The sequence below is a fragment of the Alligator mississippiensis genome, chromosome 9, assembly GCF_030867095.1.
Source record: "Alligator mississippiensis isolate rAllMis1 chromosome 9, rAllMis1, whole genome shotgun sequence".
In the NCBI taxonomy this organism is placed as follows: Eukaryota; Metazoa; Chordata; order Crocodylia; family Alligatoridae; genus Alligator; species Alligator mississippiensis.
In genome coordinates, this window is record NC_081832.1 from 41,487,003 (window position 1) to 41,509,085 (window position 22,083).

Below are 22,083 nucleotides of genomic sequence, written 5' to 3' on the forward strand. Positions count from 1 at the left end.
GGGCGGGGGAGGGGCGTTTTAAATTATTTTTGGCAAAATATTGTGAATTTCCATAATTGCCCTAAACCGATAACAGACAAACTGACATCCAGATAATCTCCAGGGTTGTTCTGTAGAACCCAAGCTTCATTAATTGCTCTGGAGAAGACAAGGAGGCTGTCTGGCAGCAAGAATAATAACCTGGATTTGTCCTCAGAGGGGAGGCGCTGTCCATGACCAAGAGGAAAAGGTTTGTTTTTGCCTGCTTCTCCCACACCACTGCTTTATCCAGCACGAGCTCCACATGCATCCTGATGCAACCCCTTTCCCTCACATGGATGTGAAAATTGTCACTGGAGTTAATACTGCCTCATCTGAAGCCTGAGCACCTCGAAGCAGAAACTGAGACCCACGGAGGACCCGCTGCCAGCGTTTTCAAAATCCGCTTCTGTCTGAAAGACCAGGTGAGGGACTGCTACTGCCAGGAGTCCTCACTGCAGTAGACTTCCCTGTGCCTTTGCAACACAGGCCACGTAGGAATCCACCTCTCTTGTCACCAGCGTCCGCCTATCATCACATCACATCACATCTCCGGTTTGATGGCGGACTTTGCACACCTGCTGAGCCTCCCACCCAGAGAGTTCTTCAATCTCCAGCATCACGTTTGTTGGCGCATTTCTGGTAAATTCTTCAGCCCTGGAAAGCTGCACCACTTCCGATTCTCCTTCCCTCACCTTGACGGGAAGAACCAGACCTGGAATTTGCCTGTGCTGCACCATTCTCTGCTCTGTGATCCCTGTTCTTCACATAAGAATCTCCTTGCAAGTGAGGTTGTTCTTCTCGCTACTAGGATTATTCTGTCATCTTGGCTGCCTGGAACCGGGAAAGCTTTCCTTGGCCAAAAATCCACTGGTCTGAAAAATTCTGGAAAACAGGGCTCATCATTTCTTCCTACAGATTTCCTGTTCCTTCAAAAAACATAGGTGCGAGTGGAATGAGTGTTTGACAGGCTTGTCTGTAACAGAAACTCTACAACGTCTGCAAATTGTTATAGGTGAAAGTCACCAACCTCAGCCCCTCTGGTGTCTCCAGTTCAATGTTACACTTCATTCATTCATTCATTCATTCATTCAGTTCACCCTTTTTTGCTGTAAATTTGCCCCTTGCAGCTTACCACTGAGACGACCACATATTAAAACCTTAAGTTATGTTAGTGTACAATTCTATCCTAAAGTTTATATAATCCAGATGTAAAAGTCATCATCAACAACAACAGCAACCCTGCTTTATGGGAATGACAGTTCATTTTTCTCCACAGTGAATCTTGTATTATGCTATAAGGAAGACTGTTTGGTAGGCAAGGAACAGTTTGTATTCCTAGCCGATTTCTATGCAATCCAAGTCTCCAAGGTGTAAGTGAGAGCGTAGAAATAATCTTTGAGGAAGAATACTGAAAACTCTGGACTGGAAAGTTGACAGTTATCTACTTTCATTCTCTCAGTTTCCCTTTAATAAATAGCTACGAGTGGAACGGTAAAAGGGGTGGATACATATGTACTGGGTAGACTTAAGCCAACTCAGAGCATACAAGTGTACAGTAGGACTGTGCGAAGCTTTCATCCCTCATTTGATTCGGTGGAGATGTAGCCCGATTTGGTGACTGAAACGCGGAATCCAAATCGAATCAGATGACCCTTTAATCTCTGTGAATAAATTTGGAGAGATTTGGAGAGATTTGGTCATTCGGACATAGATACAGCTTAAAATGTTTTTTCTACATCTCTCTAGGTAGCAGGGACTCGTGATCGCTGCGGTGCTGGGGTGCATGGAGCTCCCAGCACACTCGCCAGAAGACCCAGAAGTGGACCAGAAGCACTTTCAGGTCCACCGGGGAGCATGCAGGGCTTCCCACCCCCCCAACCCCCTCGCTCTGCGACTGGTGCCTCCTGGGTTTGGGGGGGGACACCCAGGATACTCCCATGGCCGATTGCTGCCCAGGGGGACGTGGGGTGGGGGGCGCATTCCCCAGCAGACGCAAAAGTACTTTCAGTTCACTTCCAGGTTTGCTACCGAGCATGCTGAAGAGCACCCCCTGCTCCTGTGGGATGCTCCATCTGTCCCAGCACCACAGTAATCACGAGCCATCCTGCTACCTCAAGTTATGTAGAAAAACTTTTAAAGCTGTGCCTGTGTCTGAATTGGTGATTTACCAAATCAGCATCCAGTCGTTAGATTCGGATTTGGCCAAATTGAATTGGGGACAATAATCCGAATCAACAGATCGAATCACTGTCCCTGAGTCAGGCTGAATCAGAAACTGAATTGAACAGGGCCCATTTTGCACACCCCTAATTGTACAGCTCCTTGACATGGTGGAAGCCATCTTGTGAGCTATGGTGACCTAACTAATGTGACTCAAGATAATATACCACAGTGTTTTATCTTGCACCATATTTAACTCGGCTCTGCTTCACATGCATGTATGCCCTCTAACAGTTAAGTCAACTTCAAAAAGCTAAGCCAATTTAATTGTCAGAAAGTTAGTATGTGTGTATGCACACAAACTGCTCAGTAACAGTTACCAGAAGTACAGAGAACAAAAGTGCATATGTCTTTCCAGCAGAAAGTAGTTTGTAAAAAATGAAGGTGAGGATCAGGTAGATTCCACAGGTTTTGAATTTCCTCTTCTGATGTCTACTGAAAGACAGTATTCTCTGATCACAACGGGGTTCTGCTTTTCTACATCCAGCATAAAATACTCTGTCTGACAGGATAGGAAAAGCAAACAGATGCAGCAAACAGGGCAAGCAGTTTGTAGGCAGTTCACTGGGAGGAAGAACCAGGGGAAGAGAAAGAGAAACCAGGCACTAGATCCTGCCAGGGGAAGGTAAGTGATCCAGGGCTGCCTGTGCTTTGGCTGGCTAAGGGTTTGTTTGGTGGGGTCTGTGTGTTTCCGGCGTGTGCTCTGACATGCCGGGAAGGTTGCTAGCTGAGTGATTGCTGGGCCTGTGCACCACAAAAGCCCTCATGAGGGGGCAGAACTAGTCCAGACCCAGCAGGGAGTAAATGGAGACTCCCTGGGTGACCAGGGAGAGTGCAAAGGGCCGCAAATGGGGAAAGCAGTTTGCAGACAATTCACTGGTCAGTTTGTAAATCAGTTTGCACCCCCCTCTTTGAGCGGAGGGTGGGGGGTGGGAAGCTTTTAAGTTTGGTGTGAGGAAGCAGAGAAAAAAGGAACCTTTCCGGGGCCAAGGAACAGTAAACAGGCCAGCTTCCAGATTAGTTTGCTAGGGAAGGTGTTCTTGGATGAAGGGCAGTAAGAGAAAGGAGGTAGATTGAAACCCAGGGAAATGGATGAAGGATGTTGCAATGCCACAGCCAATGCCTCTGCCTCTGCCAAGTTTCTGTCCAGGCAGGATCAGTCACTCTCGAGGCTTCCACCCAGGTCTGGGTTTGGTGTTGAAGGGATTGTGGTTTCCAAGTTCCTTCTGGTGACAGTCAGGTGGGAGAGTGCCTGCGGTGTGAGCAGTGTTGCCTGTTAGTGTTCCTCAGGGAACAGGCAAAAAGACTCTAGGACAGAGGTTGGCAACCCCTGGCATGTGTGCCGAGCATGGCACGTGAGGCCATTTTGCTCAGCATGCCACCACCAGCCCTGGCTCTCGGTAGCTGCTGCCAGCCACAGAGCCCGGGCTGCTCCCAGCACACAGCTGGGAGGCTGCAAGCCCTGCTACAAGCAGCCCAGGCTCTATGGCTGGCAGCAGCTACACAGAGCTGGAGCTGCTCTGGGCTCCAGCATCAGCTCCATACCGGTGGGTGCACGTGCGCCTCGGACTGGACAGTGGGGGAAGGGACTGAGGCAGCGCAACCCTGGCCTCTCCCCCGCTGCTGGCAGAGAGCTGACGACTGGGCTGTGGAGCGTGTCGTAGCTGTTTGTAGCCAGCTTGGGCTCTGGGCAGCTGCAGTAGTGGCTAGACTGCATACAGGTGCGCTAGGCTCCAAAGCCCTGGCATCAGCTCCACTCTGGCAGTGACTGCGCACACACCTCAGAGCGGGCACTGCCTCAGTCTCTGTCCCCACTTTCTGCTCTGAGGTGTGCACGCAGTTGCCGCCAGCATAGAGCTGTGGAGCCCGGTGTAGCTGTCTGCATCTTGCTTGCTGCCTGCTGCAGCTGCCCAGAGCCCAGGCTGGCTAACAGCTGTGCCAGGCTCTGGAGCCCAGTCATCAGGTTTGTGCAGGGGAGAAGCCTACCTCAGGCCCTTCCCCCACTGTCTGCTCTGAGGTGCACATGCACCTGCCAGTATGGAGCTGATGCCAGAGCCCAGAGCAGCTGTTTGCATCCTCCCAGCTGCAACCAGCCCCAGCTCTGCATACCTTCTGCCAGCCACGGAGCCTGGGCTGCTTGCAGCAGGGCTTGCAGCTGAGCCCGCCTGACTCCCAGCCACTCCGAGCCCAGCTTGGCTCAGTTCCCTGACTGGAATGAGGCTGGCGCTGCCCCTTGCCAGGTACACTGCACCTTTGCAGGCTTAGCTGTGCAGGGCAGATGGGTGGTTGGGCTGATGGGCAGAAGAACAGTGTTCTTCTCCCAGTTCACTGTTTCCTGTCTCAAGTATCAGCTATGACAGCCAAAACATATCCTTTAATCACCATGATAAACAGTTCAATATTCTACATTTTAAAAATATTTTATAAGTGTAAAACTAAACTCCTAAACATGATTAAGCAAAACAGACATATTTGTGCTATTGCTCTGACCATTTAAAAATATTTTTATGCAGCCAAAGCACAAAAATTACAGAACAAGTGTAGATATGAACATAAAAAAAAGTGGATGTCTTCTACATAAAAATTAGCTGTTAACATGCTTGAAAATAAATGTTCAGGACTTGAATTGTAGTGGATTGTACTAAGTTGCTAATCAAGCATGTCTTTTTAAGTTGGCATCTTGTCCTCCAAAATAGAAAATTTCAGAAAGAAATAAAGGAGGTGTTTCAGCTTTAATGTTTCTTTCTCTTTCTCTTTTTTCTTTCTCTTTCCCTCTTTCTCTTTATTCTCTCTTTTTCTCTCTCCCTCTCATAGCAACATGCATAACAAAAAAAGGAGTACACAACAACAAAGGCAACATTTATGATTATTAAATATACTAATCTGTGGTGCGTCCTGCCATGTACTCCCTTCCCGTACCGTCATTTTGTTTTTCTGGCATGCCAGCACTCCGTCACCTTCCCAAGTAGACATTGTGGTTTTTTAGGCACTCCGGCCAAAAAACGTTGCCTACCCCTGTCTTAGGTGCTTTTACAGGAATGCATGGAGCCTGGGAAACAAGGAGGAAGAATTGGAAGTACTTGCACAGTCAAGGAGGTATGACATGATTCATGAAAGACTGGTGCCTCCTAAGACTGGGGGGTGGGGCACAATTTGTGGGTGGCAGCATGGGTGGCGAGTGGTGATTGGTGATCACCTGCAGAAGCGGGCGGTGGCAGCCAGGGGGCTGGCGAGTAGCGACCACCTGCAGAAGCCAGTGGCTGTGACTGCCAATCTCAGGTGGGGCATGTGCCCCCTCCCCCCACCTCCCCCTCATGAGTTGCCTATGACATGATTGGAATAACAGAGACTTGGTGGAATAGCTCATATGACTGGAGCACTGTCTTGGCTGGATATTAATTGTTCAGGAAGAACAGGCAGGGGAGAAGAGGAGGAGGAATTGCACTTTATGTAAAAGAGCTACGTGAATGCTCAGAGCTCCAGTAAAAAACTGGAGATAGGCTTGTTCAGAGTCTCTGGGTGAGGGTCAGAGGGGAGAGCAACAAGGGTGATGTCATGGTAAGCATCGTCTGTAGGCCACCAGGCCAGGAAGAAGTGGTGGATGACTCTTTCTTCAAACAGCTAGTGGAAGTTTACAAATCACAGGTCCTGACTCTCAGGGGGACTTCAGTCACCCTGAAATATTCTGGGAGGCCAATACAGCAGTGTGCAGGCCAAAGGTGACTGGTGCCTCCTGAGTCTGGGGGGGGGGGTGCACCAGACTGCCGATGAAGGGGGTGAGGGTCCGTCCCCATCCCACCCGTCCCCGTCTGACCAATTGCTGAGTGTGGAACCACCAGAGACAAAAACAGCAAAACCAGAAGTGCACTTCTACCGTCACTTCCCGTTTTGTCGCTGGTGCTTCCAGGCGGTGCATGGCCAATCTCAGGGGGTGCACATGCACCCTCGTGCACCCGCTACATGTCGCCAATTGTTCAGGCAATCCAGGAAGTGAGAGCACTGGTGACTGCTTTTTGGTGCAAGTGTTAGATATGCCAACTAGCAGCCATGATGTTCCTGACCTGCTGTTCAGAAACAGGGACAGATTGGTGGGAAATGTAAAAGTGGATGGTAACCTGGGCAGCAGTGACCATGAGATGATTGAGCTCAGTATCCTGAGGAAAGGCAGGAAAGAGTAAGCAGATTAAGGACCCTAGACTTCAGAAGGCAGACTTTGACTCACTCAGGGAACTCATGGGCAGGATACGCTAGGAAGACAGTCTGAGGGGGAGAGAAGTCCAGGAAAGCTGGAATTTAAGAAGCATAGTCGAGAGTGCACGAACAAACCATCCTGATGTGAAGGAAGACTAGCAAGTATGGCAGAAGACCAGCTTGGCTTAGTCAGGATCTCTTCATTAAGTTAAATCATAAAAAGGAAGCTTATAAGTGGAAACTTGGATAAACAACGAAGGAGGACTATAAGAGCATTGCTTTGGCATGTAGGGATGACATCAGGAAGGCCAAAATACAACTGGAGTTGCAGCTAGCAAGGGACCTGAAGGGTAACAAGAAGGATTTCTACAAGTATGTCAGTAACAAGAAGAAGATCAGGGAAAGTGTGAGTCCCTTACTACTAAATGGGGGATGCAACCTAGTCACGGAGAAGGCAGAAAATGCTGAAGCACTCAAAGCTGTTTTAACCTTAGTCTTAACAGCCAATGTCTACTCCCAGACTACTGTAGCAGCAGCACAGATTAGGGAGGAGAAAAGCAGCCAATTCTAGTGAAAGAACAGGTAAGTGACTATTTAGAAAAGTTGGACATATGGAGTTGCCTGATGTGATTGCAGGGCCACTGGCCATCATTTTTTAAAACTCATGGTGATTGTGAGAGGTCCGGGAAAATTGGACAAAGGAAAATATAGTACCCATATTTAAGAAAATGAAAAAGAAGGATCCAGGAAATTACAGACCTTACCTCAATTGCTGGAAAAACCATGGAACAGGTCCTCAAGAAATCCAAAGCACTTGGAGGAGAAGAAGGTGATTAGGAAGTGTCAATATGGATTCACCAAGGACAAGTCATACCCAACCAACATGATTATCTTCTATGACAAGATGACTGTCTGGGGAGATTAACAGATGTGGTATACCTTGATTTTAGCAAGACTTTTTATATGGTCTCCCACAACATTCTCACAAGCAAGCTAAGGAAGTATGGATTGGATGAAGGGACTGTAACATGGATAAAGAACTGGCTGGATCATTGGGCTCACAGGTTAGTAGTAAATAGCTCAATGTCTACTTGGCAGCTGGTATCTAGTGGAGGGCCCCAAGGGTCAGTCCTGAGGCTGGTTTTGTTCAATATTTTTCATCAATGGTCTCGAAGAATGCATGGAGTGCACACTCTGCAAATTTGCACATGATGCCAAACTGGGGGGAGTAGTAGCCTTATTGGAAGGTAGAGTTAGGATTCAGAGAGACCTAAACAAATTGGAGGATTGGACCTAAAAATATCATGAGGTTCAGTAAGGACAAGTGCAACTTCTTGAATTTAGAACAGAATAATCCCATGCACCGGTACATGCTGGGGTTGACTGGCTAGGCAGCAGCTGTGCAGAAAAAGACCTGAGGATTACAGTGGACAATAAGTGGAATATGAGCCAAAAATGTGCCCTTGTTTCCAAGAAGGGTAACAGGATCCTGGGCTGCATTGGTATGTGTCAAGGAAAGGAAAGATCAAGGAAAGTGATTATTCTCCTCTATTCAGCACTGGTGAGGCCATAGCTGGAGAACTGTGACAGTTTTGGGGTCCCCACTACACAAAGAATGTGAAAAAGTTGGATAGAGTGCGGCAGAGGGCAAGAGAAATGGTAAGGGGCCTGGGGCACATGGTTTATGAGGAGAGGCTGAGGTAAATGGGTTTATTTAGTCTACAGAAGAGAAGACTGACATGGGATTTAATAGCAGCCATCACCTACCTGAAGAGTGGTTCCTGAGAGGATGGACCTAGATTGTTCTCAGTCCGTCGCAGATGACAGAACAAGGAGTAACTGTCTCAAGTTGCAGCAAGAGGACTTTATGTTAGATATTAGAAAGAACTTTCCCACTAGGAGAGTAGTAAAATGCTGAAACGGGTTACCCAGAGAGACTGTGGAATCTCCGTCCTTGGGGCGTTTTAAAACCTGGCTAGACAAAGCCTTGGCTGGGGTGATCTATCTGGAGATGGTCCTGCTTTGATTGCGGGGTTGGACTAGATCAGCTACTGAGGTCCCTTTTCTATGGTTCTATAATTCAATGATCTGATAGTATTGTAGGGGGCCAGAGCAATAGATTTGGAAGGAGCACGTGGAATGCAGAATAATGGCCTTATAAAGACTCGAAGCCATGAGGAGAAAGAGAAAGGCACAAGGAAAAGGAGAGACTCCCCTAAGCTGAGAACTGTAAAGAAACAGGATTTCCTAATAATAAATACATTAGGTTCCTAAAACGTCCCCTTCGAAAAAAAACAACAACCCTCCGTTACTCTACTTCTTCTGAAACACACACTTGCAATTGACTTCTATCTTGAAGGATGTCTACAACTTACTCAGTAATAATAATAGTAATATTGCCCGTGTCATCTCTGGTTATGTAAGGCTCCCAGGGTAGCAATACCGCAAGAAATACAATGGAAAACCTGACTTTTCCCGTCGTCTAAAAGAAGCAGACCCTATTAAAAGGTTCCAAATAATTACTACCAACGCGAGCTAATAATTTACTTAAAACGTGCCGCTGAAGAACAGCAGTAGTATTCTAAAATTAAACACGGTTTAAATGAGAAATTAATGCTCTCCGCTACATGTCGCATCTACTGATTGCACATGGTTAATGTAATCGAAAGAGTCCAGTTTGCAAGAATCTAGCTGAATTAAACACAAAGCAAAAAAAGTAGATAGGGAAAACTGATAACACATGAACAACATTCGCCAGTCAAAACAATTGAGGACCTCTTCATAGAGAATGAAGGGCGGAGGAGCCCACTCAACCCTTACCTGATCGGCGCCTTCCAAGTCGGCGGGCGCATGAGAGTCGGTGAGAAGATCCCGCTCCTTCCCGGAGCCCGTCACGACGCAGCCCCCCTGCTGCGGAGGGCAGGGCACGAGGGGCCTCAGAAACCGGAAGTCGCTGCTCCCCGACCCCGTGCTCAAGCACACTTCGTACCGGTAACTCCTGGACAGGGTGCCGGTCCCCGACACATCCACCCAGTCTCTCGGCAAGTTGCCGTCGCCATACAACGTGCCGGGAGCACTGGTGTACTGCTCCCCGCCCCCTCTCCTCCGGCACACCTTGACCAGGACAAATGTCACGACGGAGAGCAGGAAGAGGAAGGACACGAGGCACAGGGAGACGGTTAGGTACATGGTTAAAGCGCCTGTGTCGGCCCCTTCGGCGGCGGCGGCGGCGGCATCAGCGGACTGCAGGTAGGCGTCGGAAAAGCCGTCCACGAGCAGGATGTTGAGGGTGGCGGAGGAGGACAGGGGCGACTCCCCGCTGTCCCTGACGAGCACAATGAGCCTGTGCTTCACCGTGTCGCGCTCCGTCAGCGGCCGGCTCGTCCTGACTTCGCCGCTGTGCAGCGCCACGGCGAAGAGCCCCGGCTCCGTGGCGCGGAGCAGCTGGTAGGACAGCCAGGCGTTCTGCCCCGCGTCCGCGTCCACCGCCACCACCTTGGTCACCAGGTAGCCCGGCTCGGCCGAGCGCGGCACCAGCTCGCTCCACGCCGCCGTGCTGTTCTGCAGCGGGTGCAGCACGAAGGGCGCGTTGTCGTTCTCGTCCAGCACCACGACGCGCACCACGGCCTCGGAGCTGAGCGCCGGGGACCCGGCGTCCGTCGCTCTCACGCCCACCTCCAGCTGCCTCGTCTGCTCGTAGTCCAGGGAGCGCAGCGCGTACACGCTGCCGTCGGCCGAGTTCACCGCCACGTAGGCGAGCACGGGCAGGGCCCCGGCGCCGGCGCCGGCGGGCACGAGCGAGTAGGTCACTCGGGCGTTGTGCTCCGCGTCCGCGTCGGCGGCGCGCACTGTGCCGATGGCCGTGCCGGGCGCCGTGTTCTCCCGCACGTGCATGGTGTAGGCCGCCTGGCTGAACACGGGCGCGTTGTCGTTGATGTCGGACACTCTCACCCTGATCCTCTGCTCGGCGGACAGGCTGGGGGCGCCCTGGTCCCGCGCCACGATCGTGATGTTGTACTCCGACACGCTCTCGCGGTCCAGCGCCCGCTCCGTGACCAGCGCGTACGAGTCCCGGAACGTCGCCTTCAGGGAGAAGGGCAGCGCGTCCTCTATGGAGCAGGCTGCCCTCCCGTTGTCCCCGGAGTCGCGGTCCCTGACGCTGAGCAGGGCCACCACCGTCTCGGGGGGCGCGTCCTCGGGGATGGGGCTGATGAGGGATGTCAGGGTCACCTCTGGCGCGTTGTCGTTCACATCCACCACCTCCACCAGGACTTTGCAGTGCGCCGACAGCCCCCCGCCGTCCGTGGCCTGGATGTACAGCTCGTAGGTCTCCCTCGTTTCGAAATCCAGATTTTCCAGAAGCCGAATTTCCCCTGATCCGGCGTTGATACGAAAGGCAATGCTACTTTCTATGGATTTCTGGCTGAAGGAGTAGGAGATTTCTCCGTTGCTTCCCTCGTCCAAATCGGTGGCAGAAACAGTAGCAACAAGGGAATTTCTGGGGCTGTTTTCCGGAACCTGGGCTTTGTAAGTGGCCCGGGAGAAAACAGGAGGGTTGTCGTTGGCATCGAGGACGATGATGCGGATTTTCGCAGTGCCGGACCTCGGTGGGGAGCCGCCGTCCAGGGCAGTGAGTAGCAAACTAAGCTCTGGCTGTTGCTCTCGGTCCAGGGCTTGGTCCAGCACTAGCTCCGCATGTCTCGTGCCGTCGCTCTGTTCCTCCATATGTACATGGAAATGCCCATTGGAGCTAAGGCTGTAGCTGTGAAGGCTGTTGTTTCCTACATCCAAATCCCGAGCGCTCTCCAGGGGAAACCGTGATCCAGCAGAGGTCGTTTCGGGAATTTTGAAGACATGTTCCTCTCTTGTAAAAACTGGGGAATGATCGTTTATGTCGGTAACCCGCACCTCGGCCCGGTACGACTGCAAGGGATTCTCCAGCACTAGCTCAAAGCGAACAAGGCAGGGCTCCGTTTGCCCGCACAGTTCCTCTCGGTCCAGTGTCTCTTTAATAAGCAAATCCCCAGTCTTGCCATTCAGCTGGAAATGCCGGCTCGCGGCGTCCGACACCAGGCGGGCCCTGCGAGCAGACAGGCTCCTGGGCTCCAGCCCCACATCCTTTGCCACATTAGCCACGAAGGACCCGCTCTCCATTTCCTCCGGCACCGAGTACCGCACCGTCTCCGAGCCGATCGCCCCCACGCACAGGAGCAGAAGGAGAGACGCGGCTTGCCTGCTCCGCTTTGTTCTGCTCCCGGTGTCCGCCATTGTGTCTGCAGGAGTCGGCACGGGTCGATCCGGAAGAAATATTTCTAGCTCAGGTTCATCCCACCAGCCCGATTTCCTACCGAGTCGCTTTAGATGTCACAAGTTGAATTGTGTCGATATGTTCTGTGACATTCTCAAAAGGAGGAGACGAGACAGCCGCTCTCCTGCTTCTGCTTCTTCTTCCTAGTGACAGTGTTTTCCTGCCGGAGAGCCGGGATGTCAGCTGCGGCTGGTCACGCTTTCCTCGTATTGGGCAACGGCGCCACCAAGCGACAGGACGTTATGCTGGTTGGCGTTTCATTTGTAAAAAGTGAGTGGAACAGTGCTGGAAAGCGTCATTGTGACAGGACAACTACCTAAAGGATATTATGTATATTCCTTTTTTTCATCTTGAATATATCATCTTAAATATAGGAAGAGCGAATGAAAAAATGCAAGTGTTATATTCGGACCCGTTTTTTGTTTGTCGTCTTCTTTTTTTTTAATTCTAATATTTACCATTACTTTTACAACCGGTGCTTATTAAAGCAACTTCAGGTGTCTGGAGATTTAAGAATTAAATATTTTATAATACACTGTAGATAGTAGAGCTCTAGAAAATATTTATCCAAAGGATCGTCTCTCTGTATCGATGTGAAAGTTTCTAACATGCTGTATAACCGTATTTTGGCTAGATTTCCGTAGTTTGGTTTCTGCTATAATTAAAGTAAATGTATTTTCGATGTGAAGAATGTCAATATTTTATCAGTAAATGATATTTATTACTGATTAGAATACTCTATTTCGAAAATCTGGCCATTTTTTTCCTCTTTGACATCCTTGCCAGATCCATGCCTTTTTTGGAGGAAGCACAGAATATCCAGCCTATGTTATTACTTGGTATATTTCTATACAAAACAGGACGTATGTAATGTGAGTTTCGACAAAAGGAGTGCATATAGTAGAAGACTATTTTCTGGATTAAATTTTCGACTTGTTTTCCTCAAATCAAAACTTTTCCCCTTTTGTCTTTCGTTTAAAACTGTAACCTATATGTAAGGCTTCACTTTCCATACGTTTGAGGTCTCTCCTCCATGTTTGTTATATCCATTATCGCACACCAGGAGAAACTCATTAACTAAGATCCGAATACTTGTATTACATTATCGGGTCTGATTTTAGGTTTCGGCTAAAATGGCAACTGAATCCATAACTGACTACATAAAGAAGGACATTTCCGCAAAGGCTACCGTTTCCTGACGAGTCTCAGAACCTGCATCCAACACCCGCTTAGATCTTCTAAATGGAGCTACAAAATCCATCTCAACACAACATTAGCCAGTGATATTAAAGCTACAAAATCTACTCCAGCTCCCTTGACACTCAGCTTTCAATTGTTTAATTGCCTGCAAGTTTTCAGAAATCAAGGGCGGGGCTACACGGAGAAGTCACTGTTTCAGATAGGAGAGGAGGAGAAACTCCAACTCAGTACGCTGCTCTTTCGCCGCTGCCTCCCTAACTGGTAGAAGTGGAGCAGCTTTGGGCGGAGCCTGTCAAAGAACCAAAAGCATTACTGACAGGCAAGACTAGCTAAGGTTGGTTATATTAATTTCGGGCGGGGAGGTAGCACTCCCAGTAGCATAGTGCGTTTGAGCCTCACAGATGTAGATAAGCTAACTGCCAAGTACACTGCTAGAAATGTCAGGCTCCCGCCTCCAGCTCCGCTGGTCAAGAATTCTCCCATTCTTGGACCAAGCCTTTGGGGCAGTGCTGTGCCCAAATCACTAGTTTGCTGGGCATGGTACCTTCTGCTCTTCCTTTTTTATCTGGGACCAGTGGTGAATTTAGTGGCCACCAGACAGCCTTCTGAAACTTCCACATTAGAAACCAAAACATTAAATGTACACCTTATCCCAGACAGCCCTCTTCACTCGAAATCCTGTCCTGTGTTGTCTTTTCTACGTCCTGCACGGTTGACACCGCTACTCCAAAATAGTTTATCTAAGTCCACCGGAAGTTTACGCATGTTCCTAAGCGAGCTACTCTTCTATTGCTCTTTACCAACTCTCAGATGTCTGCTAGGAAATAGCTACTCAATATGTAGTCACTCTTTCCACATGCCTTTTCTCCTTTCACTAAGCGAACGTATGAATACAGAAACACCCCACTTCGGTGAAAATCCAATCTACTTGAGTTAGAAATCAGAGAAAGCTGATCGAACCAGCATCCCTACCCAAGCAATCCTATAAATATCAATTTTCTAACCTTGGAGTAAAACTACTGTCAACCTTGATGCAATGAATGAAAAAACACGCTATCGAACCACACGTGAAGCAGGGAGATCATGGCAGTCAATGTCCTAATTCTGTAAAAGATTGTGAATACACACTCAAGATATCAGCAGAACCCAGAAGCAGGGAATTATCCATAGTAGGGCATCTGCATGGCTACACCTAGATTTTCCCCTACCAGCAGCTGTTCAACCTCTTCTTGAACACCCCAGTGATGGAGACTCCACAGCTTTCCTAGGCAGTCTATTCCACTGTCTCATACCACTGTAGAAGTTTTTCCTGATATCCCGTCTACTTTGCTGCAACTTTAAGCAACTGGATCATGTCCTAGTCCTAGCAGCAAAAGAGAAAAGGGTTTCTCTCTTCTTTATGGTAGCTCTTCAAATACTTGAAGACTGTTATTATGTGCCTGCTAAAATGCCCTTTCCACACACTGAATGTGCCTTGCTCTTTCTGCCTCTCCTCTATGACTTAAAAAAATCCTTTATCATTTTTGGTGCCTACATCTAGACCCTCTCTAAGTTCTCCATATCCTTTTTGAAATATACAGCCCAAACATACACACAGTACTCTAGATGATACCTAACCAGGACCAAGTTGACAGGCACTAACATGTTCCTTGCCTTGTGCCTAATGCTTCCATTGATGCATCCCGAAGCTTCATTAGCTGTGTACAGCTGCATCACACAGCAGACCCGTTGTGTTCTACATTATGTAAAACATAGAATTAAGAATGTGTCAGTAAAAAAAAAAATGACTTGGCAAAATGCTTGCAGACTATCATTAAAAATAATTTCCTGGATTGGCAACCATGCTTCTCTCATCTACCCCTAGTCCAAGGGACTGCAGTGTGTGTGTGAGTGTATATATATGTTTGAGCTCAGTGGGTAGTATGAATATGGCAGCGTGGCATTGTGCTCTGACACTAAACTGTGGTAGCCATGTGTTTCATTACAACCAGGTTATCATTTCCCTGGAGATAAATGTAGGATATTTCAGTAAATTCAAGGGCAGGGGGAGGGGGAGTATCATTAATATGTGGCCTTTCTAAGGTTACTGTAATGGTGGGAGAATTTAAATCTATTGCATCCGGTGATAAATAACAGGATGATATTTTCTCTGTGTGTATAATGTACCCCAGATCACTAAGTTGTTTTAATTTAAAAAAATGATTTTAGGACAAAAATAAGATCTCCTGGAAGGTAGAATCCCTATCTTCCATTGGCCCCAGAATCATGGCTTCTGACAACGAATATGGTCATCATCACTGAATTCTGTGAACCAGCCTCATGGTTTGGGGAGAGATATGTTACTTCAGAGATATGGTGGTCCACATCAACTACTTCCACATTTGCATCCTGTAGCTCACCCTGTAGATAACTTTATATTAACATCTGTAATTATGTTAATCTACATTTCTTACCTGTGAAGTTGTATTATTTGGATGTTGTAGAAAAATTGACAGTAAGAACTATCCTATGTCATACAAATTACAATTCTCTTCCCTCTACAGTGAATCTAACCCATTCCCTGCACTATGTGGGACACTGTTGTAGATAAGGAAGCCTTTGTATTCCTAGTTGATCTACTATGCAATTTGAATTCCCACAATGTAGAAATGAAATTACAAAGACTCTATTGCATATTCCAGACCCAGTTCTGACACACATCTTCTGATAGAATATTTCCTTTGTTGTACTTCTATCCTCTCAGCTTCCAGTTTATAATTCATTTTGAGTGGCTTAGCATAAACTGAATAGCCACAGATACCAGAATTATGGAGAACAAGAGTGGATGATTCTTTCCAAAGACAATAGTTCATAAACATCATAAAGAGATGTAACAAATGGAATACTCAAGTCTGAAATTTCTTCTCCTGGTGTCTGCTGAAACCAGCCTACTCTCTTATTACAACAGGGTCCTGAGGCTAACAATCCTCAGTCTGATATTATTCCTGCCAAATAGTAGAGAATTCCCATTACTTTCTCATTCAGCTCTGTACAGTTAGGAGAAAGAAGTGCTCTCAAATCTTAGGAGGCAAATCTTGGCCTGTCTGATAAAGTTACTGACAGCTAGACCTGAATTACCTGTGAGCAGTCTCAATGATGGAAATATGGAGGGCAGAGAATGAGAATCCATTATTGAAAGAGATGCCATTTATTAACAGCTCATGGAAGGACTCTAAAGAATACACCCACACAGAGATGACCCTTGCAATGTTAGTCATGGTCAGGAAGCAGCTCACTATACAATAGGGGTGTGCAAAGGGGGCCCTATTTGATTCAGATTCAGAATTGGCCCAAATCAGGGACAGTGATTCAATTAGTTGATTTGGATGGCTGTCCCTGATTTGATTCAGCAGAATCCGAATGTGAAGATTCAATGCTGATTTGGAGAATCAGTGATTTGGACATAGAAACAGGTTTAAAAGTTATTTTTACATACCTTGAGGTAGCAGGCACGGCTTGTGATCACTGCGATGCTGGGGCAGATGGAGCGTCCAACAGGAGTGCGGGAAGGCCCTCCACATGCTCAGTGCTGAACCTGGAAGTGGACCGGAAGTACTTCTGGTGCACTTTTGGGTCTTCTGCCGAGCATACCGGGGAGCTCTCCACACTCCTGTGGGACGCTCCATGCACTCCAGAATTGCAGCACTCATGAGCCCCTGCTACCTAGCGGTATGTAGAAAAAACTTTTAAAGCTGTATCTATGTCCAAATCTCTGAACTTTTCTGAATCTAACCGAACTGGGCTTAATCTCCAACAAATCCAATCAGCGACTGAAGTTTTGCACAGCCCTACTATACAATATGCACTAAATGCTGGAATTGCTTCATGCCAATGCCCAGTATTTTGTGGAGAGGACACTTAGACCAGGGTAAATGATGAAAGACCAGGCTCCTGATCAGGTATGAATCTAAGATGAAAATGAACTGCAATTCACAGAGTGAGAAATTGAAAGCATTTTTGAAACACCTGTCACAGTTCTACCCAATGGAAGCTGAGTGACTGTCACTTGTTTTTGAGTATGAGTACTACTGATACTGGAAATCAGTTTGCCATGTGGGGTTCTGAAGACATGCCAAGGCAAGTTGGTGTCTACATTCCCTCCTACTGTGGCCAAGGTAGCACAGTGATGTTCTGTTGCTCATTGTTTCAATCATAGCAAAGTGCCAAGTTCACCAGTCATGGCCATAGGATGTGGCCACCCAGGTCATTTGCCTCCATGGTAGCATGGCATCCATGCTTGGCATAGCTGCCAGTCATAGTACTTCATTGTTGGTGATGTTGTCAGACCATTTAATACCCATTATACTGCATAGGTGGCAAGAAGTAATTTTTTTTTTGATATGGCAACAATAAAGATACCGATCTCTAATTAATATAGAAGACAAGGGAGCCCAACAGTTCTGTAACTTTAACTTGGCATTTTGTAGATGGTTTAAACCCTCCAATTTGTCCATAGTCTTTTTTGTAGGTTATCAAAAGCTGAGGCAGCTGACTCGAAGTATGCTGAAAGTTCTCTGTCAATGCTGGTGTCATCAGTTATTGTGCTAGCTAGGTAGCAAAAGGACTTGACGTTTTGGCTGCCATTGCATTTTATTTCTGGTGGTGATGGAGCTGAAAGTTTTCTGCCACGAGGTGGCTGGTACAGGGCTTAGGTTTTCTTTACATTAATACAGAGACCAAAAAAGGATACAGAATGAGCAAAGGAATTCAGTAAATGTTGCAGGTCATTCTCAGAAAGGGTGAGAAATGTTGAGTCATTGGCATACAGTAGCTCCTTTACTTTGATGGGATTTGTTTTTTTGCCTTGAATCGGCAGACATTTATAAGTCTGCCATCAAATTGTGTTGTTAGGGTGACACCAGTAGCAATAGTAGTACATGTGATGACTTCTAGCACTCCAGCCAAGAACAAAGTAAATAATATATGGGAAACCATACAGCCCTTAACCCCATGGGCTAAAGGAAAGGCATCAAATGAGCTGGCAGTCACTGATACATGGTCTTGCATGTTATCATGGAAAGCAGTGTATGAAGTTAATTAGTTTGTCTGGGCAGCTGAACTTTGCAAGAAGGCACCATAGAGTATAGCGTCCAAAAGAGTTGAATGCCTTTGTTGCAGGGCACTAAGGTGCCTGCTCCTCTTACAGCAGAGATAAGAACCCAGGTGCAGGTTGCCATGACAACTGGTTAAAGAGGGAATTGGCTGCACCTGCACCTGGTCAGCTGGCCAGAGGAGGCAGGGCCCTAGGACCATATAAACCCCAGGGCTGGGACCAGGGAGTTAGTTCCCTAGCAGCAGCCGAAGGGGAAGGAGTCTCCAGGAAGGAAGGGCCCAGAGATGTGTTAGCCGGCAGATATGCTACCCTTAGAACAAAGGGGACACCAGGAGCCCATAAGGCATCCTTGCCTATGAAGCACGAAGCCTCAGAGAGGGAGTTTTACTCTTTTAAAAGGGGCAGAGCATAATGTGAGTTCTGTGTTATGTTACAGCCCAGGGACTCATGGTAGCTGGCTGTAGTTGGTGTGCTGTCTGATAACACCGGTGGTTTGGGTGAGGCTAGTTGGGGAAGAAGGAGGCCTCACTGGGGGGCCCACTGCAGCATGGGGATCCCAGTGCCAAAGAGGGCACAGCATTTGGGGGGCACAGACCCCAGTGCCAGAGAGGGCACAGCATTTGGCGGTGCACAGAACCCAGTGCCGAGGGGTGCAGAGATATGGGTTGCAGAGAGCCCATCACCAAGGGGCAGAGACTTGGGCTGCAGACAGCCTGTGAAGACAAAGGGGCCGAATTATAATGAGGCCTAGGCAGGACAATGCCAGTACTATCTGCGAGGCTTGGGGCATGGTAAAGGGATGGTTGGAGCCATGCATATGGCCCATAAGGCTGAGAGACTCGGGAACCATCCACAGTGAAACAGGACGTCAAGGGGTCTAGAGAGAACAGGGTTATTAGGATCTAGCCAGACTGCATCCAAACCTGAAGCTCAAGGGCAGCCTCCCTATATTCATCATACCAACAAGACATGGCGGGCAAGAATGAGGGTGCTTGTAGGGCAAGACTGATGTGGTTAAGGACCTGGGGGGTAACACGGCTACCCCTAGGGATCCCACCCTGCTACAGCCTTACTGAAGTTAAAAACTGCAATGTACAGGAGCATTTTTTCTTTGGCAGCTTTATCTAACTCATATAGGGTAAATATCATTCTGGTAGTGCCGCATGCTGAATTAAAAGTACACTGGGATTAAAGGAGTACATCATCTGCAATACCTTGGAGCCTTCTCAACAACAGCTTACCAAGAATCTTACCAGCAATGGAAAGGAACAAAATGACACAATAGTTCCTCCTGTCACGTCAGTCTCATTTGCACGTGTACATAGTTACAATTTTGACATATTTAAAACCCTGGGGTAAAGCCTCATTTTTCTACCACAAAGTAAATAGGATTAACAAAGCTTTGTGAAGTGTAGGACCACTGTATTAAAAACCTTCAATTCAGGATTTCATCAGCTCCAGCTGCCTTTCCATTTGTCATTTTCTCTCCTCCAGAGTTGGGGGACCTTTGAGTTCATATCAAACTGGTCTTTGCTCAGTTGAGACTACTATTGGATCATTTGTGCTGGACTCATGATTGAGGAGGGTTGCAACATGTTCTTTCCATCTTTCTAATATCACACTGTGCTCAGTCAGGAAGATGGTGCTGTCAAGAGACAGGATTGGTCAGATATTGGCTCTTTGTGGTCCATAAATGGATTGTAACCCCTGAAAAAATCCTTGGGTGTTATTTATATTAGCAGGAGCTTGTAGTTCTGTTGCTTTGTTTCTCCACCAATTATCCTCTATCTTCCACAGCTTTTTCTGCACTTCAGATTTTGATTTCTTGAAGGCTTCTGCATCTGCGAGAGAGGAGGGGTTGTTCAATTTAACTTGGTGCATTGCTCGATAGGCCACAAGGAGTGCTTGAATATTGTTGTCATTTGCATAAAACCAGTCCACATTTCATCGACTTGGAGCACCAAGGACTTCTTTAGGTGTTGAATGAACTGCAATTCGAAAGGCACACCACCTTTCATTGACAATTCTGCTTGCTCTTGCATTTGCAGTTTGATAGTTCAGAAAGAGTGCAAGCTGCTGAGTTCTCTTCTCTTCTCTTCCATGCAAAGGTTTGAAACATTAACATGTTGGTTCAGTTTTGGAGCAAACTTTGGTCTAGAAATGTGAATCCTGATGTTCAGTTTAGTATGGATAAGCTCATGATGCATAGTGTATTCTGTGTCTGACGTAGGCCTAGACATGTAAATGTCCCTCAAGCCATTGCGACCAGTGATGGAATGGTTTAAATGGTGCCATTGTTTTGACTAAGGGTGCTGCCATGAGTAGACCTACTTTTCTGGAGTGTTGAAAAGGGTGTTCATAACAGAAGGTCAAACTCTTCACAGAGTGTCAGGAGTTATTCTCCATTTGTGTTTAGGGACCCATGTCCTAATTTCCCCATGCCTCTGTTCCAAGTGGTGTAGTCATCTGTACTGCATGCATTGAAGGCACCCAGTAGTAGAATTTTATCATTGTTGGTTATGTTTCTTAGAGTGTCACTCAGCTGGCTGTAGAACGGTGTCTTTGTTGCTTCAGGAGCAAGTAGTGCTGGGGCGTAGGAACTTATTATTGCCAGAAAGTTGTGGGACCCTGGTATCTGCAATGACATTAGGTGTTTGGATATTTGCACAGGCTGCTGTGGTAGTTTATTAGCAGTGGTGTTTGCTATTTTGAGTCCTACCCTGTGTAGTATGGCATTTTGGTCTGTTTTATAATCTGACCAATAGAAAGAGTATTATTTTTCTCGAAGCACACTGCTGTCGTGTAGTCTAGTCTTGGATAAGCCAGCGATATGTATTTGATACTGTGTCGCTCCTTTGCAACCAATGCAGTTCTTCTGCAAGCTCGATTTTACTTTTGAGGCAACTTGTACACGAATGTTTCAGCATCTGATTATCAGTTTCTGACCACTTTTATGATTGTTTCTCCTCTTAAAAGGGAGAAACTGATTGTGAGAAACCAACCAGGAGTCAGTGACAGGCAAGCCTTTTTTACATCAACTTCTACAAAGGCCTCCTCAGATTGAGGCAGGCAGGGCCTCTCTAAATAGGGCCACCCGATTGCCCAGGTAGGAACTCATGTTCCTATTGCCTAGTGAGACTCATGCAACCTTCACACCTTGGCTGCTTGTGTGGAGATCATTCGCTTCCAATTTCTCATGCCTGTCAGCACCACCTAGGAAATTCTCCATATGGAGGGCTGGTGGATGATGATGACAGTTAACTGAGTATCTTATGGAAGTATATAAACTAGCTTCTCAGTAGCTAAGACTCACTACATATTAATATAAAATTATTTCCAGAAAACCATAAATCTGAATTACAGTTGACAAGCAAGTAATGATTAAGTGGCAGTGAAGAACAGGTGTTCACATCAAGATGGCCAAGTCCCTATGTAATTGCCATTAAGATAGGTCCTACTACATACCTAATTTTTATATCCGGACAGGGAATATATAAATGGTACTGCTGAGAACAGTTAAAGCTTGTCACAAATTCACCCTCAGGGAGAAAATAGAAGAGTGTGTTCCTTCTTTTATTAGAAATATGTGGAGGGTTTATCTTTAATGATTCCTTGGTGGACAACTTGAATATGGGCTCCCTGGCAACCAATCATACGAGCAGAAACAATCAGCACCAATATTAATATCCATTATTCCTGCTGGTTCGACCAGCTGGCAAATAGCACATACTAGCCTAGTCCTTCTAATGCCAACTCAGCTCCTTCTTGTACGACTTGCCTTTGTCTGGTGAGACACTATGTATTAGGGTATACCTGCCTGAGAGGTTAATGTTTATTGTAATGTTAACTGTTACCATGACAATAAAACTACAACCTTTAGAGTCGGATACAGATGTTACAATTTTACCTGTACCAACAGAAGCTACCATAAGCACTACAGGTCACAGTTCATGCCTAGGCATTACTGACAGCATGCAGTGTGTTACTACCTCCAGTGATGTTAAATTAGGCCTTGTGCCAAGTGTTAATTCCAAGATTAGGACACAGTTAC

The 22,083-nt window shown here is 47.0% G+C and overlaps 1 protein-coding gene across 1 annotated transcript; it reads right to left on the reverse strand.

The window, feature by feature from the left end:
- Positions 1-9,844: 9,844 nt before the first annotated feature.
- LOC132252462 (protocadherin beta-1-like) lies at positions 9,845-11,934 on the reverse strand. The gene is given in 2 exon segments (XM_059733371.1): positions 9,845-10,041; positions 10,043-11,934. Coding segments are annotated over 2 exon segments (1,767 nt in total). The 5' UTR covers positions 11,701-11,934; the 3' UTR covers positions 9,845-9,932.
- Between the last annotated feature and the right edge of the window lie 10,149 nt (positions 11,935-22,083).